General features: G+C 44.0%; 1 protein-coding gene across 1 annotated transcript; it reads left to right on the top strand.

Moving 5' to 3' along the window:
• Nucleotides 1–160: 160 nt before the first annotated feature.
• Nucleotides 161–20,072, top strand: LOC113434977 (uncharacterized). The gene is made up of 7 exons (XM_087920978.1): nucleotides 161–259; nucleotides 855–916; nucleotides 8,363–8,527; nucleotides 11,328–11,483; nucleotides 12,892–13,065; nucleotides 15,688–16,482; nucleotides 19,628–20,072. Exons 1-7 carry the CDS (start codon nucleotides 253–255, stop codon nucleotides 19,925–19,927), a joined length of 1,659 nt encoding a protein of 552 aa, XP_087777104.1. The 5' UTR covers nucleotides 161–252; the 3' UTR covers nucleotides 19,928–20,072.
• The last annotated feature ends 7,408 nt before the right edge of the window (nucleotides 20,073–27,480 follow it).

The raw sequence follows: 27,480 nt of genomic DNA, 5'->3' as shown, positions 1-27,480 counted from the left end.
AGTGCGGCCCGTTTCAAAAAAAGGCGGAGGTGGGAGGGGGACGAGGAGCGAGGCGAAAACCAAGGGGAAGGAGGAAGGTCATCGCGGAGGAGGAGGGAGCTTCAGTTTGTGTGATTGGCTGCTGCTCTCGCCAATAGAGATAGAGAAAGCTGATGCGGGAGGGTGGGGAAAGAAGGCTCACAACAGTCCTGGAGGAAAGTGCTCAACCGGGATGGGCGGGATTTGGTGACGGGAGGCCACGCCTACAGGAAGATGGGAGGTGCGTAAAGTAGATACATGGTATTTTGTCTAATTATTTCTTTTTTTTAATCACTAATTTAAATCTCTCTCTCTCTGTATACACACAAACACTGAGTTAATGAGTTAAGTATTGGGTTAATTTATGCATTGTTTAAGTTTTACTTGACATGCGTTGGTACTCATAACGACAACACTTTAACATCTAAATATAGTGTGTGACATGATAATTTCACTAGCCGTTTTACAAAATACTGTAAATTCATATTTTGCCCAATAATTTTGCCCAATAACCACATATATGCATCCCCAAACCCCAAAAACTTTAACCTTAGACTGTCTACTATTGACCTCACCCCTTTCCTAAGAGGTTTGTAGGGGGTGTGCATAAGCGCACCAACGTGCCTACCGTCCCTGTCCTATTGTTTCTTTTTATTTTTCTTATATGTATCCATTTCATGTATTCATGACTATGTTATACTTATACCTGTTATCTTATAATCGCTTGACAAAATAAATAAAATAAACGTTTGTCATATGCAGCTTTCCCCTTGAATCTTGTGATATTATCACAAGGCCATTTATTGATTAAATTTTTATCCTGCCTTTATTTTTAGTGAATACAAGATGGCGTAAAAACTCCTGCCTTCTTATTTCTCCACAACAACAATCTTGTGAGGTAGGTTGGTGTGTGTGTGTGTGTGAGAGAGAGAGAGAGAGAGAGACTAGCCCAAAGTCACTCTGCTGGCTTTTATGCTTAGGAATGAACTAGAACTCACATAAATTGCTACCCAAAATTGTGACCAATGTTATGTATTTATGGATTTATTTCTTTATTGGATGTATTTATTTATTGATTTTATATTGCCACCTATTTGCCCATGGCAACTCGACATTGTCTTACACAATGTAAAACCATATTTAAAATAAAAATAAATAATAAAAACTAACAAAAAATCAAATTAATAAAGTACAATAAAACAAAATCTGGAAAAAATAAAAAAAAATCACCCCTCCATCTCACACTCTCAGTGTTAATATATTCCTGTAAATGCTGGACTATCTGGCTGAATAAAAAAATGATGTATTTGAATTGACAAAATTGTTGAGAATATCTTAGACCAGTAGTCATTCAATACAAGATAAAATAGTTGGAAGCATTAATATAAAACATCAATCTTAAATATTTTGGGTGCATAATGGGGAGGCATGAGTCATTTAGGGAACATCCTGATGTTTGGAAAAAAAATCAGAGGCAATCCAGACACAATAATGAAGTGCAGAGGCACCACATTGGCAACATATTGTCAAGGCTGATGTTTTCCTTATAGTAACATGGGATGAAAACTGCACCAATGTGGAGCTATAGAAAATTGTATCAGAAATCGTTACGCAAATGTATAAGATTGGCATTTCTGTGATAACATCATCTTGTGTTTCACATTACCATTCTGGCTGGGTGTGGATGCTGCTCCCTGAACCACAAGAATTAATAATTCATTATAGACGTAGAAAAAACGGGTTGATGACTGGAAGCACTAAGAATAAAGCTATTATGGGCTGAGGCGAGAATCATTGGGGAAGACCCTGATGCTTGAAACAATTAAAGGCAATTGAAAAGGAGGTAAACCACTGGCTTGTTACTATCACCAGTGACATAAGATATTGTGTACGTGTTTACAGACACCTCCCTATAAGCAGGACTAAGAAATAATCCTGGCAAATTATTATCCATTAATTTACAGAAATAACTGAGCAATAAAGCATCCACATTTTGTCAAGCACACAAGTTTTGATCGTGTGACTATAGGGATGCTACAGCAATTCCAAGTGCGAGGACCAATTGCAAGTCACTTTTTCTCAGCGCTGTCATAACTTCAAAAGGTCATTAAATGAATGATTATAAGTTGAAAACTACCCGTAGTAGTTACGGAGTATCATGCCCTTGCAACGTCTAGGTTAGACTACTGTAACAAGCTCTACATGGACCATCCCTGAAGACCATTTGGAAACTTCTGAGCTTGTCGATCAGAAAGGTTGGCAGTTTGAATCCCTGGCGCCGCGTAACGGAGTGAGCTCCCATTACTTGTCCCAGCTTCTGCCAACCTAGCAGTTTGAAGCATGTAAAAATGGAAGTAGAAAAATAGAGACCACTTTGGTGGGAAGGTAACAGCATTCTGTGCTAGTCATGCCGGCCACATGACCATGGAGACGTCTTCGCACAATGCTGGCTCTTTGGCTTTGTAGCGGAGATGAGCACTGCCCCCTAGAGATGGAAACAACTAGCACGTATGTACAAGGGGAATCTTTGCCCTTACTAGTGCAGAATGCAGCTATTTGGGTAGCAAATGGTACCAGACACATGCACGTGTAACACCACTTCTGTATCAGCTGCGATAGTATGTTTCCAGGTGCAATTCAAGGTGCTATATATATGGCTTATAAGCCTATATGGCTTGGGACTGGGCTACCTGGGGGATGACCTTTGTCTAAGAATCTATATCCATCCAACCAGGTTAAGCAGAATGGACGTGCTGGAGATCCCGTTAGCCAAAAAATGTCTACTGGTAATGACCAGAAGACATGATTTTCCTGCAGTGGCCCCTGCTCTGTGGAACAGCCTCCTTTCAGTGATTACAATCATCCCAACCCTGTTGGCCTTTTGTGAGGCCCTTAAAACGCTGCCTATCTTCCCATGTCTGGGATGCTGAATGTGTTAAGGGCCCTATTTCTCGGCTTTATTGCTAACTGGGCCCCGCCCGCCGCCCCATATTTGATCTGAATATTTTTGTCATTGACTCAGATGGGTGGCTATAGAAATTAAATAAATGAATAAATGTGTAACATGTTTTCCCATGCTTGAATGACCTTTGCTTTTACTGAAGGAACTCTGTTGTTTAGGATTACACAATCCATTGGACCTTCAACCGATGGATTCCCTGAATGCTACATTACGTTAACCTGGCTCATTTTGTATGTTTAACGATTAAGGTGTTGGTTTATGATTGCAGAGACAGAGGCTTGGTCAGTTTCCCGGATGATTTTAGGACAGCCCTTGTCCTAAATGGCCAAAGGGCCAGGAGGATGTGATGATGGGGGTTGCTGGTTTAACATCAAGGAAACCTGATTTCCAGCTCACCCTAAGCTATGGAATATCGCTGGATGATTTTGGATTAGTCACTCTCTCCATCCAAACTGTTTCACAATCCTTGTGCAGGAAGAATTGGAGCAGGGAATACTGAGCATAGCTTTGCTTGGATAAATATATCATGTACCATAAATATATAATTATGTGTGTCATGCAACACCATCAAATTGAGTTGATTGAATAAGTTATGTTTATACATGCTGTGCCCTGGGAATCACAAGTTGCTTTGACATGTGCCAAACATGGTTTCTTCAACCCTGGATTATTGAGAGAAGCACAATTTGGGATTTCCTAATGTGCTAAACTGTAAATTTAACAGAAGAAAAACTTAATGAAGACATGAGGAAAACAGAGAATATGGAATTTTTTGAACCATTCACTCTCTCTCAGCCCCACTCAACTCAGAGGGTTGTTGTGGGGAAAATAGGAGGAGAAAGATGTGTTAGATATGTTTGCCACCTTGAGTTGGGATGGAAGAGTGGAGGAAAATGGAAACAGAAGTAAACCGTAAGCACAGTCATAGTCGTGTGATTTTTCTACTCAGTGACCAAGTTGCTAATCTCAGTAGTAGTCACTAAATGAGGACTACCTGTGTGTATAACACAGAATGGAATGTGAAGGGAATCTCTACAAACAATAAGAGCAAGTAGTTCACTAAAACAAGACCTGAAGTAGCTCTGCTCCATTGTTCCTTTGATGCTAGATAAGTGCTTAGATTTGCACCTGAGACATGTACTGTATTTCCCCAAGTATAAGCCACCCCTTTTTTCCAAAATTTTCAAGCCCAAAAAGTAGGGGGGTGGCATATACAAAGCAGGTACACTTTTTATACATGAAAAATGCATAAAATAATAAAGTAGGAATAAACTGGTTTTCCAGCAGTATGCTATACTTTTTTGTAAAAATTGTAAGTGACGATACGATTACGAGTGCGAGCACGCGATAGAAATGCATACGCTAGGCATCGGCCTGAATGCTTCGTTCCTACTCTTCCGATGCGTAGATTGCTAGCGTCGCCCGCACCGCTCGGCGCCATGACCGAAGTTGTAGCTCTAGACGTCGAATTTTGTTTCTTTGTAAATTTTCTTTCTTCATAACTTGTTTCTCTAATAAAATATTTTTTTCAAAACTTCACAGTCCAAAAATTGGGGGGATGGCTTATACAAAGGGGGTGCTTATACATGGGGAAATACGGTAACTCAATCTTTCTCAGATCTGTAGAGATTGCTGACTAGGGATTCTGACTTTTATCGTCCAAACATTCCTAGAATGCACCAGACTAGGAAAGATTTATGAGAATGTTGTTATGAGAATCATTACCCGTTATTGACACTGTTTCCTGAATGCAAGTTGGTGCCCTCCACCCATTCTTGAGTTGGCAGAAAGTTAGACCAACATGAACTGTGGTATCCCAACTGCCAGTCTCTATCCTGCCTTATCACTGCAGACATTTGGGTTCCCCCCGATTAATTTAACTACTGCAGTGATTCACTTAACAACGGTGGCAAGAAAGGTAAAAAAAATGGGGCAAAACTCACTTAACAAATGTTTCACTTAACAACATAAATTTTGGGCTCAGTTGTGGTCGTATGTTGAGGACTACCTGTAGTATCAACCTTGTAAATTCTCAAGACTCTCTTTCCCACTCTATATTTAAGATGGACTGTGATTAATATACATAGATGTGTGTGTGTGTGTATGTATCTTGATGCCATCTTTGTACAATTTGGCATTTTTAGATGCTGCTGCTATCACTATATTATTAATCATTGGTTGCCCTCTGCCCTCTTTGAAAGAGCTTTTTAGCTCCCGCTGCCTTAAGAAAGTTCAAAACATTCTCAAAGATCCTTCTCATCCTGGGCACCCTTTTTTTGAACTATTGCCATCTGGCAGACAGTATAGGACAATAAAAACAAGGACAAATAGGCTGAAAAATAGCTTCTATCCCAGGGCAGTAACTCCACTGAATTCTATTGTATGGTGCAGTATTGGAGTGTTGTCGGGGGTTTTCGGTTCAATGTGTGGAGTGTGAAGGATGTGTGTTTGTGTTTATTTTCCTGGTCATGATGTGCACTGAGGATGGTGTTTGATTTTGTTGTATGAGGTGCAATGACAATAAAGTAAACTAAACTAATAATATCCTTGGGATAGCGATATTGTTTCATGGGTGGCATGTTTTCTTTCGAGAGCGATGCATCAGAATTTAATTTTAATGTATGCCATTATGTATACAGAAAATTAACAATAAAGGTTATTCTATTCTATTCTATTCCCAAATCTCTCTTGCTAAGTGAGACAGTTTATGACCTTTCTTGCCACTGTTGTTAAGTGAATCACTGCAGTTGTTATAATAACACAGTTGTTAACTGAATCTGGCTTCCCCATTGACTTTGCTTGTCAGAAGGTTGCAAAAGGGAATCACATGACCCCAGGACACTGCAACCATCATAAATATGAGTCAGCTGCCAAGCACCTGAATTTTAATGACCGTGGGGATTCTGTTCTGTTCTGTTCTCAGGGTGACATACTTGTGTCCTGTTTAGGTGCAACTGGAAAAGATATTGAAGAAATGTAAAGGCTTTCCATCTCTGCTGGCTTTGCGGGTTTCTACGGTGACTCCACCAGGTATGGATTCTTGGCTAGTGAATCCATCTAGAACCTGTCTGTGACACCAGTCTAGAACTTTGTCTCACTCTTCAGTTGGGAGCCCAGCCTAAGTCAACAGTAGGTGGTGGCTTGGCTTTGATGGGCCAGAATCTAACAGTGGGGATCCCATGGAAAGGGGTGAACAAGCAAACTAATCCCTCCGCGAAAGACAAGAGAAGTAGTCATATCATTTCAAAAACGATAGGAAAAAATCCAGGGATTGTGTAGAAAATTATGGCTGGGAAATTGGTAAGGAAATATCTTTGTGCATAACGTAATTGAAAGCTGTTTCCTTTCTTTTCTTTCTTTCTTCTCAAAGGCCCGCCTCTTTTGTTTGGCCTTGGTCCCAAGCCCAGCTGAAGCCGGACTAGATTTGTAGAGCTTTTCTTCTCGGCCATCTTCCATCTTGTGGATTTAACAGTGTCATTGTCTAGTAGTTGCTACCTTCCTTAAATTTAATGGAAAGTGAGTGGATATCCTGAAACTTCAGGATTCCAATTCAGGACCGGAAGGCTTGAGAATAAATTTTTTCCTCTGAAAAAAGAAAAACATTTGAGTTCCACCTTAAAAATGGAGCATGGGAAGCCCCAATTGAGCTCAAAAGCGAGTTTTGCCCCATATTAACTAACCATTTTCTTGCCACAGTTGTTAAGTGAATCGCTGCAGTTGTTAAGTTAGTAACATGGTCGTTCAGTGAATCTGGCTTCCCCCATTTGACTTTGCTTGTCAGAAGGTCACAAAAGGGGATCACATGACCCCAAGACATGTCATAAATATGAGTCAGTTCCCCAAAGTGTCTGAATTTTGATCACGTGACTATGGGGCTGCTGCAATGGTCGTTAAGTGTGAAAAATGGACATAAGTCACTTTTTTCAGTGACTTACGTAACTTTGATCCATCACTAAATGAACTGTTGTAAGTCAAGGACTTCCTTTAAGGAATGTCTTTTAATGTCTGAAGCAGATCAAGTAAAAACTCTGCTTCCGCGTAAGATTAATGTGCTGGGGAACTAACAAATCCCATTTTCAATTTTGTCCCAAATGCCCAATGGCCTCTCAAATTTGCCTGATCATGGATCCCTAACAACGGTAGAATCAGATTCCAATGGTCCTTCAAAAATGCCATGAAAACAGCACAACAAATAGAGATGAAACCAGAACTATTTCTATTAGGGATAATATCGGGGAAACATAGTAAAAGACTCACATATTTAATTGTACATATAATAAGAGTAGCCAGAATCATACATGCGTACTGGAAAAATGAAAGTATACCCGCAGATGAGAAAGTAATTTTAAAAATATTAGAATGTGCCGAACAGATTAACAATGAAACTCAAGGACAAAGAGGAAACAGATTACTATTCAACGTGGGATCTATTATATAATTGGTTAAATAACAGGTGTAGCGATGAATATTTAACAATGAAGGAAAATAAATAAAACCAAAATAAATACAGATATATTGAAATATGTAAGAATAAACACTGTAAACAATACTACTATTGGATTGTATATGAATATAGTTTAAAATGTACAGAATGATAAATGCAATAGTATACTATGGTATACACAAGAAAGTAATAGTTATAATCATGATGTATAATACTATGTAGGTAAAAGAGACTACATTGTATGATAGTTATAACTAGGATGTATACTCGTGTTGGCAAATCTATGCCACGCATGCCGGAAGTGCCAGTTGCCTGAAAGAGTTCCACTGCACGTGCACGCCGCCGACCGACAGCTGATTGTTGGGTGTCTGGCGCACATGTGCAGGGGGTGGAGGGGTGTGTGCGGGAGATGTGTGTGCATGTGCAGTGAAGCACTGCGTGTGAGGGGACTGTGCGTGCATGTGTAGACGTGATGCGCACAAGGGGGAAACATGCGTGCATGCGCAGATGTGGAGCACGCGAGGAGGGAGTAGCGCGCATGCGCAAATGTAGGATGCACAAGGAGGGAGTCACGCTCATGCGCAAAGACGCACAGCACACAAGGGGGGAATCGCATGCATAGGCATGTGGCGTGCAAGGACAGTTGTACGCGCATGCGCAGGGGGCATGCGGGGGGGCGTGTGCATTGCCTTCTGGGTGCTAGCATAGGAGCGCACGCAATTATTGGCACAGGAGCCAAAAAAGGTTAACCACCACTGATGAATACTATGAGGTAAAAAATGGGGGGATTTGATATAACCAGTTCACGGACATTGTAAAATTGGAACTGTGATGAAAAATAATGGAAAATGTAATAAAAAAAATTTAAAAAAACAATCCCATGAGGATAATCTTTAGGATGCTGCTGACGTTGCCTTTTCCTCTGTATCTTCTCACAGTTTCCTGAAACGTATATCGGAGATTCTGAGGAAGCGTGTCGAAAAAATCCATCCGGAAGGAAGCATTACGTCCCCCAAAGAGACATCAAGTCTGCAAGCCTCTTGAGCTTTGACAACATCTCTCATGATAGTGAAAACTTGGTGGATTCTGGAGAACTCAAGGAGGTACAGCAGAGGACAAGGATCAGAGAGGGATGGGGCTGCTCAGACGGCCACGTTGAGGGGAATGCTGGTAGTCCTCGACTTACGATGGTGCGTTGAGCGACTGTTCAAAGTAACAACGGCACTGGAAAAAAGCACCGTTTTTCACACGTAAGGCCATTGCCACATCTCCACAGTCACGTAATCGAAATTTGGACGCTTGGCAACTGGTTCATATTTATGACGGTTGCAGTGTCCTGGAGTCATCTTTGGCCACTTTCTGATAAACAAAGTCAGTGGGGAAGCCAGACTCACTTCTACGACCCTGTTCCTAACTTAACAACTGCCGTGATTTATTTAACGAATCTGTCAAGAAAAGGGGGCAAAATTTACTCAAGAAATGTCTCGCTTGGCAACAGGAATTTGGGGCTCAGTTGTGGACCACCTGTAGTGATAATTGTCGATTAAACACGTATGCCGCCTGACACCCAAGAGGGTGTCACAACAATCGAATAAATTACAATAAAACAAATAGAAGATGGCAGGGATGGGAAGACCGTGGGAATGAAGCAAGAGATAGCAATAGCACTTAGACTTATATACTGCTTTACAGTGCTTTACAGCCCTCCCTAAGCGGTTTACAGAGTCAGCCTATCGCCTCTAACAATCTGGATCCAACTCGATTCTTGCTCAGTTTTGAATCTCAGGATCTGGCTTCCCCATTGACTCTGCTTGTCGGAGGTTGCAAAAGGTGATCACATGGCCCCGGGACCATCATAAAGTCTTACCAGTTGTGTCTGAATTTTGATCGCATGACCAGGGGGATGTTGCAATGATCATAAGTGTGAAAAACGGTCATAAGCAGGGGTGGGCTGCTGGTGGGGTTCGCAGGGGTTTGGGAGAGCCCTTAGCTAATATTCTGTGCAGTTTGGAGAACCCCTAAATCCCACTAATGGCTGGCCCCGCCCACCCCGCCCTGCCCCTTCCAAGAGTCCCCATGTGGCCCGTTTTGGATGCAGGTAAGTGCAAGGCGCATGTGGAGGTTCAGGGAAGGCACAAAATGGGCCTCCCGGAAGTTCCAGAAGGCCGGAAATGGGCCAGTTTCCAGCTTCCAGAGAGCCTCCATAGCCCAGGCAGGTCGTTTTTGCCCTCCTGGAGGCTCGAGGAAAGCCTCTGGAGCCCGGGGGGAGGCAAAAACAACACACACACCCGCCATGGTGCAGGAGGCCGACTAGGCCACGCCCACCCTGGTCACGCCCACCCAAGCAGAGAACCCTTTGCTAAAATTTTTGAAGCTCACCCCTGGTCATAAATCATTTTTTTTTTCAATCCTGTTGTAACTTTGATCATTAAACAAACTGTTGTAAGTCGAGGATTACCTGCACCTTGTAGGATGAAGCCAAAGATCTACGGACATGTCAAATCTCTCTTAATTTCTATGCAAGGGTATTTTCTAGGATTCAATAAACACCCTAAGACAAAAGGTTGGTTGCTCATTGTAAGCCACGAACAATAAATGAACAAATAGATTAGCTTGTTCTGTGGAATTAGTATTGAAGAACTCCAGTGCAATAGATCTGCTGCTAGGGGAAAAAGTCCAACTGCATGCTGAACTCTGCATTAAGCCCTGACTAAGGATAACCACGTATCTCAAGGACCGCATGTGATAATCACAGTATAAAACGTGGATTTCTTCAGGCTTGGATCCTCCTATCTGGCACAGTCATTTCCACTATCAATTCTCTATCGGCATAATTGGAGTGTTTGTCAAACTTAAGTCACAGTTTGTTGGCAAGCCCATCATTAGTTAATCGTAGCCATATTTTGCTGGCTTTGAAAAGTATAGCCATTAATCAGAACTGAGCAGTTAATCAAATCCAGGGTTTCTGTGCTGGATGTGCTGGAGGAGTGAGGAAGACAGAGACATCTGACTATCAAAATAGTCAACACACAAATACACAACCAAAGCCACAATTGATGGAGGCCTTTTCAATTCTTTTTGCTGTCGTTCTTGTAAATTTTTCTAATTGGGTTTAACATCCCTATGGAGGCTTTATTTTTTGTTTATATCGTCCTGCAGAGTGAGCTACTGAGAACGATTGGATTGTGGCAGGGGCAGAAATGGAATGCAGATAATTCATTTAGTGACTGTTCAAAGTTACAATGGCACTGAAAAAAGTGACCTATGACCATTTTTCATACTTATGACCATTGCAACCATCCCTATGGTCACCTGACCAAAATTTGGATGCTTGACAACTGGCATGATGGTTGAAATGTCCCGGGATCATGCGATCACCTTTGGCGATCTTCTGACAAGCAAAGTCAATGGGGAAGCCAGATTCACATGACAACCGTGTTACTAACTTAACAGCTGCCATTATTCACTTAACCAATGTGGCAAGAAAGGTCGTAAAATGGAACTATCTCACTTAGCAACAGAAATTTTGGACTCAATTGTAGTTGAGGACCACCTGTACATATACATGCATACATACATAACATACATACTGTACTTACCTCAAGAAAAATTATAATTTCACACAACCATAAAATTATGGATATTGAGGCTGGGAGGAAATGGTTCTGTATTATAAAACAGCCTTCCAGAGAGTCCAGATTAATCCTGACTACATGTACAGTATATGTGTGTGATTGTGTGTGTGTCCATAGATTGGAAAATCCCAGTATTTTAGCTTCTGCTTTCCTGTACTGCTTTCCTGTTTTGTGTTGTGTTCTTCTTTCTTTTTTAAAAAATTTTTCTCTTTTCATTGTCTTTTTTTCCTCTCTTTTTTATTCTTTTTTTTCCCTCTATTTCTACCAGCAATTGACTTCTGAAGGAATTCCCCACAGTGAAGAGGTGTATGTTGGCAAAGACAAAGAGACAGAGGAAGTGCCCAGTAGTTATCAGAAGGAAGAACAGGAAGGAATTCAAGAGCAACAGAAATCACAATGTACCAATTTGCTTGATTTTAGATGGGTAGGTGACAGCTCTTTCTCGAGGGGGGAGGGGTGCTTAAGTGTCCAGCAGAAGCTATGACAACACAGACATCATAAATCATAATACCGTCATGCAAAGTACCCTCTTGTATAATGTAAACAAATGTTGTCATGATATGCATGATGTCACTTGACCCTTGAGAATGTCTAAGAGTGGTAGGAGTCAAAAAAAGTCAAGATAGAGACCGTGATGGCACAGGGTCTCATCCTGTTTTTACATGCACATTACGTTAAATCCAAACAAGCTACGTTATACTGTAGTTTAAGGTAAAAAAAAAAAAACCCCAACAATCTAGTTATTTTATGATTAGGTTCCACAGGTCAATTAAGCATTGAATGAAGATTCCATATTTGGGACACTCTTCATTTCAGTATGAGGCTTGGACAGCTTTAGAAAGAGTTTAAAAACATGGCTTTCTTATTTTACCGAGAGCTACTAGTCATGACAGCTAAAGCTGGCTTCCAAGGTCAAAAGATGCTATCTTAGGTCTAATTAGAAGAGAACCGCTTCATTCAAGCTTGGTTTTTGAGGCTTCCCTTTGATCAACTGATTACCTATTATCAGAATCAAATGAAAGCGAATGCTAACATGGACTTTTCCATCAGATAAAGCATGCCCGGAGGTTATCTTGTGAGAACGAAAGTAGAGTGTTGTGTGTGAGAACAGTCTCTTGAAATTAGTAAATGCTGAGAGTCATAGAACACAGGAAGGAGGTGGCTATTTTTCCCTGCCTAGCTGAGCTCAGGAGCACCTGAATAGCTCAGGTTGGAAGTGAGAAAATAGAGTAGGTGGATCTTTGACCTGATTTGGTGGGGTTGTTCCCAAGGTTAGGATCATAAGACCTCTTGGTGGTATCTTAACCACTTCTGCTCCTGAATGTTCTCCACACAGATAGTTCTCGACTTACGACCCTGACTGAGCCCAGAATTTATGTTGCTAAGTGAGAAATGTGTTAAGTGAGTTTTGCCCCATTTGACGACTTCCCTGGCCACCTTTGTTAAGTGAATCACTGCAGTTGTTATATTAGTAACACGGTGGTTAAGTGAACCTGGATTCCCCGTTGAGTCGCAAGAGGGGATCCCACGACCCTGGGACACTGCAACCGTCATAAAGACAAGTCAGTTGTCAGGCATCCAGATGTACATCATGTGACCATGGGGAGGCTAGAATGGTCCTAAGTGTGAAAAAACGGTCATGAGTCCCTTTTTTTCAGTGCCGTTGTAACTTTGAACGGTCACTAAATGAACTGTTGTAAGTGAAGGGCCACCTGTGTAGTATGTATGGATGTATGGATGTATGTATGTATATATATATATATATATATATATATATATATATATATATATATATATATATATATATATATAAAGTATTGTCTGTCCTGCAGCTTCAGGAGAAGGAGGAGGAAGAGGCAGCTCACCAGGATGACTCTAGTAGCGTGCTGGAGGACCTTAGCAGCCAAGGGTTATTTGCAAAACATTCAGCATGTGATGTTCAGGAAGGGCTTTGGCCTCCACCTGGGGACAACACTGAAGAACATCTGGAGACCAGAGTGAATGAGGTAAGAAATGTATCCCTGTGGACTTCTCAGCTACAAGATGTAGCAGTGCAGAGGTGGGTATTCAGCAGGTTCTGACCAATTCTGGAGAACCAGTCGCGGAAATTTTGAGTAGTTCGGAGAACCAGCAAATCCCACCTCTGACTGCCCCCCCCGCCCCCATCTATTCTCCCAATGAGTCCCAGCTGATCGGCTGGGTCTTCTTTGGTTGCCTTGCACAGGAGAACAGAGGTGGATAGCAGGTTAGTGGTGGGGAGAAGGAATGGGGATTTTACAATAACCTTCCCTCGGAGCGGGGTGGGATTGGAGATTTTACAATATCCTTCTCCTCCCACGCCCACCAAGCCAAGCCACACCCACCAAGCCACACCCACAGAACCAGTTATAAAAAATTTAGAATCCTACCACTGTATCCGTGGTTACTAATATGAACACACGAGGAAACAATGCTGGCTGGGGATTTCTGGGAGCTGAAAATCACAGGTCTTAAAGGTTGCCATGGTTGGACATCCCTGATCCAGGCATTATGTACAAGTGTTGCACATAATAGGAGGGATCAGGTTCCCACTAAAACAGAATCCCCTAACTCAGGGGTGGGTTTCTACCGGTTCTGTCCACCTCTGTAGAACCGGTAGCTCTGAAGAGCAGCAGACATAGAACCGGTTCTATGTCTGCTGATGTGTTTGCCCACCCACCCACCCGGGCTCTTACCTGACCTTTATTTCCTGCTTTTTCAACTTCAGCTGCCTTGCGAGGCACAGCTGCAGTTAAAAAAGCAAGAAAAAAGGCCTGTTTCAAAGGCTGTGTCTCTGCATGCAGCATGCTGATGACGATTTACAGGCGCTGTGGCTCACAGCGTGCAGGGAAGCTCATAAATCCCGAACCGGTAGTTAACCCTGTCGTATCCCACCCCTGCCCTAACCTTTCTTATGGAAGGAGAGGTGATGGTTGCAGGTGAGCAGCCAGCAAGCGCACGCCTGCCCTCCACTCACACAAATGGAGCACCTGTGCACATGCTTGCTTGCTGCTTGCACAAGTGGTGATGCCCGTGTGGGTTCGCCTGTTGCCACGACTCGGTTGCAAACACCTAGAGCAGTGTTGTAAGTTTTGGCACTGAGTGCCCAAAGTGTACATGCAGATGAACACACACACCTGTGCATGCACCCCACCGTGCATGCGCCCACACTTACACATGCTCTCGCTTGTGCGCGCCTCCTGCGCATGCCCCCTGCGTATGCACGGCAGAGACCTGAAGACCAGGTGGCTGGCACGAGGCACGCACGCATTAGTGGCAGAGCAGAGCTGGGAGAACGGTGCCTGGGCCCACAGAGAAGGCTCTGCGTGCCACCTGTGGCACGTGTGCCATAGGTTCGCCACCACTGCAAGAAAAATAGCAGGCCTGTGACTCACACCTGCCGGGATTCACACAGGAATAGCAGGTGAAATCCATGGCCAGGAGTAGTCTTCAACTTACAACCGACATTTGAGTCCAGAATTTCTGTTGTGACATTTGTTAAACGAGCTTTGCCCGGTTTTACGATCGTCCTTGCTACAGTTGTTAAGTGAATAGCCACAGTTGACTAATTCGTAACCCGGTTGTTAAATGAATCCGGCTGGGGAATTCTGGGAGTTGAAGTCTACTAGGCTTAAAGTTGCCGAAGTTGGAGACCCCTGTCCTAGGATGCTCTGTGCAGTCTCAAAAGGCGGCCCACTTAGAATTGTGAAAGTCGCCACACCCATCCCCCCCATCCATTCTGCAGTTTTGTCTCAAAATTAGCTTACTTCAAGACAGGAGAAATGATGCAGGTAGACCTCAAGTTGCAACTGTTCATTTAGTGACCATTCAAAGTTACCATGGCACTGTAAAACGTTACTTACAACCTCGATCCTGTTCAGACATGTAGACCTATTCAAATCAAAGGACAAATCATGATTAAATTAAATTAGATTAGATTGGATTAACAGCGTTGGAAGGGACCTTGTAGGCAGGGGTGAGATTCAAAAATCCAAGAAACCGTTTCGCTGCCTGGTTGCTGGGTGGGTATGGCCATGGTGGGCGGGGCCTACCAGAACTTCCAGGAGGGCCGTTTTTCGCCTTCCCAAGGGTCCGGAGGCTTCCCCTGGGCCTCTGGGAGGGCGAAAACCTGGGCTCCAGAGGCCCTCCAGAAGCCGGAAACAGACCCATTTCTGGACTTCCGGAAGGCCTCCCCCCCCCCCCGATCCTCTGCGCAGACCCTGCACTTACCTGCATGGAAAATGGGCCGCGTGGAGACTTGTGGGAGGGGTGGGATGGGAGGGGCCAGCCAGTTGGTTGAAATACTGGTTCGGTAAACCAGATGAAAACTTAACATCCGGTTCACCCGAACCAGTCTGAACTGGTAGAATCCCACCCCTGCTTGTAGGTCGTCTAGTCCAACCCTCCACCCAAGCAGGAGACCCTACACCATTTCTGACAAATGGCCGTCCAATCTCTTCTTGAAAGCCTCCAGTGATGAGGCTCCCACAACTTCCTATGTCGACAATTTCATAACCATTTCCAATTCAGTTGACCTGCCCAAAGCCAGACGAAGTTATAATGGTCTGATTCAAATCATATGTATTTAAAACCAAGTGTCTTTCTTCCAGGTATCTTTGATAGATAGTTTTGAATCCGATGGAAAACTCCTGACAAACTCCAACCTTTCCAAGACCAGCTGCCTGGACAGCAGTTCCGTGGACCATGAGGGCTACTACCTGTGTGATGAGGAAGCCCTTTTAAAGGAATCCAGTGCTTCCACTGGCTATTATCCCTGCTATCGAACGTACGTGGAGTTCCCCCGGTACCAGCCTTCCAACACGAGTGACCCCAGGGAGGAAAAAGGAAGTCCCTGCGATGCCAGTGTCCAGTGTGATGGCTATCTGGAGGAAGAAGCTATCGGCAAAGAGAAAAGAGAAGTGGAAGTTAATAATAATTTTAAGGTATCAGTGGCCGCCCAGGATTCTCCCCGTGGTCAACCAACTGCGGGCTCCCGGCCTGGATCTGGTGGGAGAAAGCTGGAAGGACCTGGATGGAGGCGTTTGAGGCCATCCAGCAGTGACCAAGAGTCAGGTAGCGCTCGGAAGGAACCAGAGGCAACTCTGAAGCCCCGCACCCCAGGGAGCTCCCCATACAAGTCGAGTGCAAGGCTCAAAACCTCCAAAGAGCCACCAGCCCCAGTACCACGGAACAACCTCCTGCTGCCCACAGCCAACCTCAGCAGGAAGTCTCCCCAGAAACGGAAGCACAGAAGCAGCCAAGCAGATGAGAAGGAGCAGGCCACCGTGATGGAACTAAAGCCGCTGCTCCAGGACCAGCGCTCACTGCCCCCGAGTCCGGAGGCCAAGGCAGGATCTCCAGGGATCCGCTGCTATCGCTCAGAGCAAGCAGGGGAGAATAGCCAGGTGTGTATCAACCCCAAGAAGCCCGACGTAGAGATTCTGGAAGGGATCTAATAGTTTTAGTATATGCTTGGCGTTTGACAGATTAACAGAGTTGGAAGGGACCATGTAGGTCATCTAGTCCAACCCCCCCTCCCCAAAGCAGGAGACCCTACACCATTTTTGACAGATGGCAGTCCAATCTCTTCTGGAAGCCTTCCAGTGATGAAGCTCCCACAACTTCCGAAGGCAAGCTTGGTTGTTCCATGGGTTGATTGTTCTCACTGTCAGAAAATGTATCCTTATTTTCAGGTTTAATCTCTCTTTGTTCAGTTTCCATCCATTATTCCTTGTCTGGTGTTGGAAAATAGCTGGACCCCTTCCTCTCAGTGGCAGACCCTTAAATATTGGAAGACTGCTATCCTGTCTCCCCTGGTCCTTCTCTTCCCTAGACTAGCCAGGCCCAGTTCCTGTAACCGTTCTTCATATGTCATAGTCTCCAGTCCCCTCATCATCCTGGTTGCTCTTCTCTGCCCTTTTTCTAGAGTCTCAACATCCTTTTTTATAGTGTGGTGACCAAAACTGAATCCAGGTGTGGTCTTACTAAGGCTTTACAGAGTGGTATTAGTACCTCAATTGATTTGTTTTAGAAACTCATGCAGGTAGTCCTTGACTTACAGTTAGTCCCTTGGGAACCATTTGAAGTTATGGCAAACTTCCTCAGGTCTAATTATGACCCGGATCTGAAATTCTGATGGCCAGGCACTTCCTGCAGTCATGTAATTGCACTTTGGATGCTTGGCACCTGGCCCTCATTAAAGCGGACTGCAGTATCCCTCAGGAACGTGAGTACAATTTAGCAATAGTACTTAGACTTAGATACCACTTCACAGTGCTTTTATATCCCTCTCTAAGCGGTTTACAGAGTCAGCATATTGCCCCAACAATTTTACCCACCTCAGAAGGATGGAAGGCTGAGTCAACCTTGAGCCAGTGAGATTCGAACTGCCAAATTGCAGGCAGCCAGCAGTCAGCAGAAGTAGCCTGCAGCACTGCACTCTATCCACTGCGCCACCCTGGCTCAGTTTACAATGTTGTCTGCAGGAAACCAGCGTTTAATTCTGGTTTCCAGCAAAAATTGTGGACAATGGATTTGTATAACAACCATGACATTCACTTTACAATTGCCATGTTCACTTAATGACCACTGCAAAAAAAAAAAAAGGATTGTGAAATCAGGTGTGCTCATGTGGTGATCTGCTTAACAACCAGCACAATTTAAGGCCCATAATTCCAGGCTGCTTCTTGTGGGGAAAATCTGTCTTCCATCACAACTCTTTTTATGCCACCAGGCTCAAAAAATCCTCCCGAGTTATGTTTCTTTCTAAAGACAGTAACTTTGGGAACAAATTCTTTCTGAAAAATTATGTTTACCAAGTTCTTCTCCAAACATAGCTGAGTTATGTTTTGATAGGTGGGATCCACACAGTGATTTCAGGCAAAGTTCAAAAGGCAAAAGGAGACACGATGAAGCAATAATGCAAAACTGGCAAAGGTCAGGATTGCTCATGTTTTGCTGGAGGGTTTAGGAGTAACATTAAGTCTGCCTTAACCATTGTTTTCATTCATGCCTTGCCTCAAAATACTTGCTGCAATGTTCAGCTGTCCGAGAATAGCATACGGCTCTTAATTTGCTAAACCATTTCCATTTGTAACAACACTCTTGTTGGAGAAGAAAACGCTATAGGAAGCACTAAACATGAAATATTACAGAATAATTATATTGCAACGTGTTAGGAGCTGACCGCTGTGCCAGCAAGTGATGTGAACCAGCCCATCAGGTTAAACCATGATAAGGTTTATTTGGGTGGGGGATAGAGCATGTTGTGTTAACACTGCAAGTATATTTTTTTGAAATTTAGTTTTGAATCTAGTATAGTATTTCTCATTGTTGGGAACTCCCAGAATTCCCAAGCCATCAGGGCTGACTGGATCAGTTGAGAAACTTTCTATTGCTGTTTCTAGACCCAGAGCGTCCAATTAATAATAATGATGTTATCCATTCAGTCGTGTTCAATTCTAGAAAGGAATGATGAAGCTAGTTCAGGGGTGGGCAACTATGGCCCTTTTATGAATTATGGACTTCAACTCCCAGAATTCCTGAGCAAGCCATGCTAGCTCAGGAATTTTGGGAGTTGAAGTCCACAAGTCATAAAGGGGCCATAGTTGACCACCTCTGAGCTAGTTGGATGTACTTCTAGATCCAGAACATCCAACTAGCTTCACAGTTCCTTCAAGGGGTTGCCCTTTTCCAGAATTCCTTGAGCAGAAAGTTGGAAGGAGGTTTCAGTGGAGAGATGTTAGCAAGATAGTCTTTGGATTTGAAGCAAAAACAAAAAACCACTGCTGTGTAGTTCATCCATGAACACAGAAGTAGCTGTGGAAGTGCAGAGTCTAACACTGGAAGGCCATTGTTAAAATAGCAGTGACCGTCATTCTGTGATGCCGCTCATAATTTTCCATCAGTTTTGGGTGGCATCTGTCTTCCAAGTTGATGTAGGCTTCCTAACATACTGTAGGTCTCACCAGTGGGGTCTGTCAGCGGATGAAGCTTCTAGTTTCCCTGACTGGGTAACATAGTAATGTAGTTTCCTCCAAAGCAGTGGGGGATTCAAAATTTTTTACTACCGTTTCTGTGGGTGTGGCTTGGTGGGCATGTCAGGGGAAGGATATACTGTAAAATCCCCATTCCCTCCCCACCCCACTAACCTGCTTTCCAGCTCTGTTCTCCTGTGCAGGGCAACCACAGAAGACCCAGCCGATCAGCTGGGACTCCGGAGGCAGAGAATAGATGGGGGCGGGGCCAGTCAGAGGTGGGATTGGCCAGTTCTCCGAACTACTCAAAATTTCCACTACCGGTTCTCCAGATCCGGTCAGAGCCTGCTGAATATCACCTCTGATCTTGAGGTCTTTTTCTTGTGTCCACCACAAGAACAATTGGTGAGGCAGCCATCCATTCTGATGATGTGTCCCGCCCATTTAATCTGGGCTCAATGCTGGCGGACACCACACAGTCCAGGTTGGCGACACGGTCTTGCCAAGAAATGCCAAAGGTGGAGCAGAAGACAGATTTGTGATGTTGAAAAGTGGCTTTTTCCCTGTCTTGCAGGTCCAACCGACAAAAGAAAAAAAAATCCCCAGCCCTCAGCAGATGCCTTCTGCTGTGGCCTCCACCCTAGCAGCTGAGTCTCCCCCCAGTTGCGCAAAGCCCCACGCTGCCTCCTCCCGTCTCAGCTTCCACACCATCGTCTCCTGGGTCTGGAAGATCTTCAAGAAACCACCCTCGGCGCAGCCGCGGCCTAGTACCAGCGGTGAAACGGAAATAGGAGGCAGCAGGGAGTCGCTAGCCTCTCGGCTAAGACTGTGGCTCACGCAACGCAGCAGCCGCATTCACCCCAGGCCGCCGTGATATTGGCCACCCATCCTCTGGGGAAGAGTCAGCAGACAGTTCCTTGGGGAATGTGAAATATTTTTCAGAAACTGATGGTTTCCATTAAAACTTCTGCTTTCCTCTTTTGTGCCAGAAAGAGAGAGGGAGAGTGGAAAAAAAGAAAGAGTGGAATATATTGGCTGTCATTGTGAAGGCACTGAAGGTTGGATGTTGGGTGGGGCAAGCTGGCTACTTAATTGTTATGTTGCCCTAGAAGTCAAATAGGCTATATAGCAATCTCAAAGGTGCTTTTTCAAAAGGCAACTGAATTATTATTTTTTTTTCAAGATGCTTCATCGGAAGCTCATTTAGAGCTTCCTCGAGGAAGAAAAATAGTCCAGTTGCCTTTTGAAAAAGCACCTTTGAGACAACTATGGTCTGGATCAGGGGTCACCAACCTTTTGGACCTCAGGAACCACCAAAGTCATAATTTTAAATCCCGTGGGCCAAAGACCCTGGGAAAATCCCCTAAAAAGTCTGCAGGAAAATTCCTCACCCCGTTTTCCTACCGATCGATCATTCTTTATTTGGGATCGCAGGATCCTGTCTCCAGCTCCGTTCTCAAGGGGAAAAAGAGAGAGAGACTTTTGGCTTCATGCAAGGAAAGCAGCAGAAGCAGCAGAAGTCTTTCTTTCTCTCCCCCAAACTCCGCCAGAAATGAGTCTTTGCTGGCACAGCCTCTTGCAGCAGGATGCCTTGCAGGATCCCAAAGACTCATTTCTGGTAGAGTTTGGGGTGGGGGTAGAAAGACTTTTGCTGCTTTCCTTGCGTGCAGCCAAAAGCAGAAGAAGAAAGAAGTGGAAAGAAGCAGCCTGGTGGCCAGTCCAGGCGCATGGAGCGCATGGGGCACGTTTCCTCCCCTCCACCCTTTCCCCCTCCCCTCACTACCTCGTGCTGTTCGCAATGCAAGGGACGCAAACCTTGTGTTCCTGCAGGCCATGTGGGCCATGCAGCCTTGTGTTTCCACACAGCCTTCATTAATTCCTTTTGGGAGCGAAATTTCTCTGCGGACCACCAAAATTTTCTCATGGGCCACCAGTGGTCCCTTGCCCACTGGCTGGCGACTACTGGTCTGGATGACTACAAATCTCCACAGACTAAACTGGTTTTTCTCAACCTCAGCAAGTTTAAGATGCTTGAACTTCAATTCCCAGAATTCCTCAGCCATGAGCAATTCCTCAGCCAGCCATGAGGGGAAAAAAAATCTGGCTGGGGAATTCTGGGAGTTGAAGTCCACGCAAATTAAACTGAGATTGCGAAACACTGGGCTACAGAAAAAGTCTGGTGGGGAATTCTGGGAGTGTTGCTGCTTCTTCCATGTCTAGATCAAATTTTAAACTGCCAGAATGAAGCCATTTTCTTGGCTTTGTCATTGGCCAAAAATAAATCATTATTGGTACGTTTCTGGTAATAGACAACACACCAGCAGATGTCTCTAGGATTTGAATTCTGGGAATTGAAGTCCACAAATCTTAAGCTTGGGGTTGTTGAGATACATTGGACTACAGGGGTGTCAAATTGGCGGCCCACAGGCCAGATGTGTCACGCACAGGCCATGCCCACCCCAGCTCCGCAAAGGGAAAAAACATCGCCAAATGTCGCATGATGGCAACGTGACACCATGAGTTTGACACCCGTGGACTACAGGAAGAGGAGAAGATCCTGCCATTTTCAGGCTGAGGAACCCATCAAAGTACAAAGAGCTGCTTTCAAAATGCGGTTTGTGGTTTCTTTCAAGGCATGTGTACAGCCTCATGTACCAGATTTGTCCTTTTTAGCTTTTAAGGATCAAATGCAGCAAATTTATATTTATTGGAAGTTATTCAGGCTTCAGCCATTCATCTGTTAACACAGACTGCCAGAACCTGGTGCCCTCCAACTCTGATTAATTTCAAACGTTTCTTTTGCTGGTGCAGCCGGACTTAAAGGTCCAGTGGTGGGATTCAAATTTTTTTACTACCGGTTCTGTGGGCGTGGCTTGGTGGGCATGGCAGGAGGATACTGTAAAATCTCCATTCCCACCCGCACTCCTGGGGGAAGGTTACTGCAAAATCTCCATTCCCTCCCCACCCCACTCACCTGCTTTCCAGCTCCATTCTCCTGTGCAGGGCAACCAAAGAAGACCCAGCCAATCAGCTGGGACTCAATGGGAGGCAGAGAATAGATGTGGGAGGGGCCAGTCAGAAGTGGTATTTGCCGGTTCTCCGAACTACTCAAAATTTCCGCTCCCGGTTCTCCAGAACTGGTCACAACCTGCTGAATACCACCTCTGGCAAGGCCCTGCCTCGGCTGTCTTCTCAGGAGAGCGTGACTCTTGAAACAAGTGGTATTTCACAAGGAACGTTTTCTGAAAGTGATTGCAGAGAAGTCAGGCGAAGTCTGAAAATTCCCACGCGAAGTGTTAAGCTAATTTTCTTGAATATTTGACTTTTTGGCAGTGATGGATGGCTTTTTGCGGTGTCCGGAGGGAGTTAAGTTAGATGAATCACATTAAGAAATAGGTTAATTGACTTGATATGACATGAACTGTTGGGTAGCATTTATGTGAACATTCCTTACAGAAATGTTTATCAAAACTGCATTGCATGCTGCATTAATTAAAAAAACACCTCCTTTTCATCTTACAAGAAAGCTGTTTTAAGATGATGCTTGCTAGCATTAGGGCTGTGAAAAATATAAATTTGAAAAGGAGACTCTAATTTGGGATACATATGGGAACTCTGTAAATGACATATATTTCTAAGATTACACAACCACTACCGTTCAATTGCCTTTCAAAGCCAGTTTTCAGCACAACTCACCATGTTCCATGTCTACAAAAGGACTGTTCTTGGCTCAGAAATAACTTTTTACCCATATACGTGCACTTAGACTGCATAGTCTTACAAAATAGTCAGTCACACATGAGCCTGACTGTTGAGCAAACTCACTCTGTGTGGTTCATTTATGTTTCAGTGTGTTGTATAAAAAGAAACACAATGCAGTTAATCAAGATGCTCATTTAATTAACTCTAACAATTAATTACTTTAAGCCTGCAATGTGAATAAATAGCCAGGGAGAACTATTTAGAGCAGGAGTCTTCGAACTTGGCAACTTTCAAGACTTGTGGACTTCAACTCCCAGAATTCCTCCTCCAGTCATGTTAGCTCAGGAATTCTGGAAGTTGAAGTCCACAAATCTTAAACTTGCCAAGTTTGAAGACCCTTGATTTAGAGGCTTTTCCAAATAGACAATATCTGGGGTTCTCAATCAGAAGGCAATTTTACCTGCTGAGCCAATTTTTATAGAATGTCCCAGCAATTCCAGTGGTAACATTTAATAAGGCCAAGAACATCTGGAAAGTTTTTTTAATGTACCTTCCTAGTAGAGAAAAAGGTTGGTTTGATATCTGCTTTCTAGAACTGCTCTGCCCAGTCTTTTATCATCTGAAGTATGTCCTGCAGTCTATATAGAACCTATAGCTGGATGCTTTGATCAGATGCCCACAAGATACATCAAAGAACTTCTTTCTCACCAGGTACCCCTTCTCTCTTGATTTTCTTAAAATGCTACAAATCTGCAGTTTCCATGTTACCCTTATGAATAAGGCAGCATCTGGGCCCTAAAGGCCACCTGAGATAATTTAAAAAAAAAAAAAGATTGGGAGATGCAACTCAACCATTTGCCCTTGCCAGGAGAAAGCGTGAAGATAGGTTGGCAGAGACCATGTGTGACTAGAGAAGAAGATGAAATGCCAGGAAGCAACCTCACAAATTTGCCTTCTGGTAAAAGGGCATTTTGGGATTAGCCACGTCCCCCACCGTCCACGATTAACCCCAAATTCCAGAGTTAAGACACTCCCCATTCAAAGATGACAAATACACTGCTCAAAAAAATAAAGGGAACACTTAAACAACACAATGGAACTCCAAGTCAATCACACTTCTGTGAAATCAAACTGTCCACTTAGGTAGCAACACTGATTGACAATCCATTTCACATGCTGTTGTGCAAATGGAATAGACGACAGGTGGAAAGCATAGGCAGTTAGCAAGGCATCCCCAATAAAGGAGTGGTTCTGCAGGTGGTGACCACAGACCACTTCTCAGTTCCTATGCTTTCTGGCTGAAGGTTTGGTCACTTCTGAATGCTGGCGGTGCTTTCACTCTAGTGTTAGCATGAGACGGAGTCTATAACCCACACAAGTGGCTCAGGTAGTGCAGCTCATCCAGGATGGCACATCAATGCGAGCTGTGGCAAGAAGGTTTGCTGTGTCTGTCAGCGTAGTGCCCAGAGCATGAAGGCGCTACCAGGAGACAGGCCAGTACATCAGGAGACGTGGAGGAGGCCGTAGGAGGGCAACAACCCAGCATCAGGACCGCTACCTCCGCCTTTGTGCAAGGAGGGACAGGAGGAGCACTGCCAGAGCCCTGCAAAATGACCTCCAGTGGGCCACAAATGTGCATGTGGCTGCTCAAACCGTCAGAAACAGACTCCATGAAAGTGGTATGATGGCCCGACGTCCACAGGTGGGGGTTGTGCTTACATTACATCAATTTGCATTTGCCAGAGAACACCAAGATTGGCAAATTTGCCACTGGCGCCCTGTGCTCTTCACAGATGAAAGCAGGTTCACACTGAGCACGTGTGACAGGGTCTGGAGACGCTGTGGAGAATGTTCTGTTGCCTGCAACATCCTCCAGCATGACTGGTTTGGCAGTGGGTCAGTAATGATGTGAGGTGGCATTTCTTTAGGGGGCCGCAAAGCCCTCTATGTGCTCCCAAGAGGTAGCCTGACTGCCATTAGGTACTGAGAGGAGATCCTCAGACCCCTTGTGAGACCATATGCTGGTGCGGTTGGCCCTGGGTTCCTCCTAATGCACAACAATGCTAGACCTCATATGGCTGGAGTGTGTCAGCAGTTCCTACAAGACGAAGGCATTGATGCCATGGACTGGCTCGCCCGTTCCCCAGACCTGAATCCAATTGAGCACATCTGGGACATCATGTCTCGCTCCATCCACCAACGCCACGTTGCACCACAGACTGTCCAGGAGTTGGGGGATGCTTTAGTCCAGGTGTGGGAGGAGATCCCTCAGGAGACCATCTGCTACCTCATCAGGAGCATGCCCAGGTGTTATACGGAGGTCATACAGGCATGTGGAGGCCACACACACTAGTGAGCCTCATTTTGACTTGTTTTAAGGACATTACATCAAAGTTGGATCAGCCTGTCGTGTTTTTTTCCACTTTAATTTTGAGTGTAACTCCAAATCCAAACCTCCATGGGTTGCTAAATTTGATTTCCATTGATAATTTTTGTGTGATTTTGTTGTCAGCACATTCAACTATGTAATGAACAAAGTATTTAAGAAGAATCTTTCATTCATTCAGATCTAGTCTGTCTTATTTTTGTGTTCCCTTTATTTTTTTGAGCAGTGTATATTCCTCTTTAGAATCATCATTTGCTAAAGATTCTTCTAGAAGTAGGTTAGCATATCAGCCATGGGAAAGGAAAAGAACTCGATTGTTTTGCAGCATAGGTGGTCCACAACTTAGGACCACAATTCAGCCTGAAATTTCTATTACAAAGTGAGACATTTGTTAAGTGAACTTTGGCCCATTTTACAACCTTTTTTTGCCAGTCGTTAAATGAATCACTGCAGTTGTTAAATTAGTAACATCGTTGTTAAGTGAATCCGGCTTCCCCATTGACTTTGCTTGTCAGAAGGCTGCAAAAGGGGATCGCATGACATTGCAAATGTCATAAATACGAGTCTGAAGCATCTGAATTTTTATCACTTGACCATTGATAAGCTGCAACAATCGTAAGTGTGAAAAATGGTCATAAATCTCTTTTTTCAGTGCTCTTGTAACTTTGAATGGTCACTAAAATGAACTGCTGTAAATCGAGAATTACCTGTAACTTCATATGCTCTGGCATATCAAAACTGGAGCCAATTCCTTTAAGGGTGAAAAGGAAGATAAATTACATGCTTAAATGACTAGACCTTGTGCTATCAACTACAAGCAGTCCTCAACGTACGACCTTAATGGAGCCAGCCTGTTATGGTCATATGTTGTGACACTTGCATATTGGGTTGGTCAATCAATCCGATTTTACAACCTTTTCTGTGGTGGTCATAAAACACCATGCTTTTGGTTGCTATGGTGTTTTGTTGAAAATCGGAAGCTACTTGTCATAAAATGCAGTCATGTGACCACAGAATACTGCAAAAGCCCATAAATGTTGTGTTGCTGGGTGCACAAAGTATGGTCATCTGACCTCAAATGCCCCCCCCAAACTATTAAAACTTCAGAACCAGGTCATAGCTCTTGTTTTGCAGGTAAGCTGTCACTTTGAACAAATAAGAGATAATCAGACTTGGAAGGGTCCTTGTAGGTCATCTAGTCCTACCCCCTTCCCAAGCAGGAGACCCTACACCATTTCTGACAGATGGAAGTCGAATCTCTTCTTGAAAGACTCAAGTGATGGCGCTCCCACAACTTCCAAGGGCAACTTCTGTTCCATGGGTTGATTGTTCTGACTGTCAGAAAGTTTCTCCTTATTTCCAGGTTGAATCTCTCCTTGTTCAGTTTCCATCCATTATTCCTTGTCTGACCTTCAGGTGCTTTGCAAAATAGCTGGACCCCTTCCTCTCTGTGGCAGCCCCTCAAATATTGGAAGACTGCTATCATGTCTTCCCTGGTCCTTCTCTTCACTAGACTAGCCAGGCCCAGTTCCTGTAACTGTTCTTCATATGCCTTAGCCTCCAGTCCCCTCGTCATCCTGGTTGCTCTTCTCTGTACTTTTTCTAGAGTCTCAACATCTTTTTTATAATGTGGTAACCAAAACTGGATGCAGTACTCTAGTCTAGGTGTGATCTTACTAAGACTTTATAGAGTGGTATTAGTACCTCATTTGATCTTGAGTAACTCACTTGATCTTGTTGCTAAGTGATTGTAAGACAAGGACCACCTGTATGCTTATTCCTTCAGGCCTCATTTCAGAAACAGATTACAGGAAATCTCCATGTTGAAGCCCTGGATCCTCCAGTTAAGGGGATCAGGCAACAGATATAAAAGAGCCACTGGAAAAAAAATCAACTGCCACAGTAAACAATATCGACTTTTTTAGAGCTGATGAAAGATGCTTTCCTGTTTAAATCAGCCCTTTAATGAGAACTGGGAAAATGATGATCTTTAGGAAAAGGAATATAATTCAATGTGGCAACATTGTGTGTCATTCTTTCTTTGCAGGACAGATTCTGCACATCACTAATTCATGAGGATCATGTCACGGTTCCGTCGGAGTTGCCACAAACTGGAAGCCGTGACAGATCAGGGAATAGGCAATAGGGAAGACTTACGTGCCGTGATGCTGTGAGTTTGACACCCCTGACCTAGGAAATCACTGTTGGGAGTTTGCAACATTGGGCTATAACAATCATTTCACCCGCCTATCTGGTAAAATAATGTCCAGAATGAAGTATATGTATATCACTCTAAAAGAGAGAAAAAAAATCAAAGCTAGGTCACAATAGAAGCAACC

This window comes from Pseudonaja textilis, chromosome 1 (assembly GCF_049901715.1).
Source record: "Pseudonaja textilis isolate UNSWEBS1 chromosome 1, rPseTex1.2, whole genome shotgun sequence".
Classification (NCBI taxonomy): Eukaryota; Metazoa; Chordata; class Lepidosauria; order Squamata; family Elapidae; genus Pseudonaja; species Pseudonaja textilis.
Note: the sequence above shows the minus strand (reverse complement) of the source record. Positions and strands in the feature narration are given on the sequence as shown.

Coding starts and splice junctions, on each gene's coding strand:
- LOC113434977 (XM_087920978.1), top strand. Junction 917..8,362: donor CACAACAACAATCTTGTGAG/GTAGGTTGGTGT, acceptor ATCTTCTCACAG/TTTCCTGAAACGTATATCGG. Junction 16,483..19,627: donor AAGCAGGGGAGAATAGCCAG/GTGTGTATCAAC, acceptor CCTGTCTTGCAG/GTCCAACCGACAAAAGAAAA.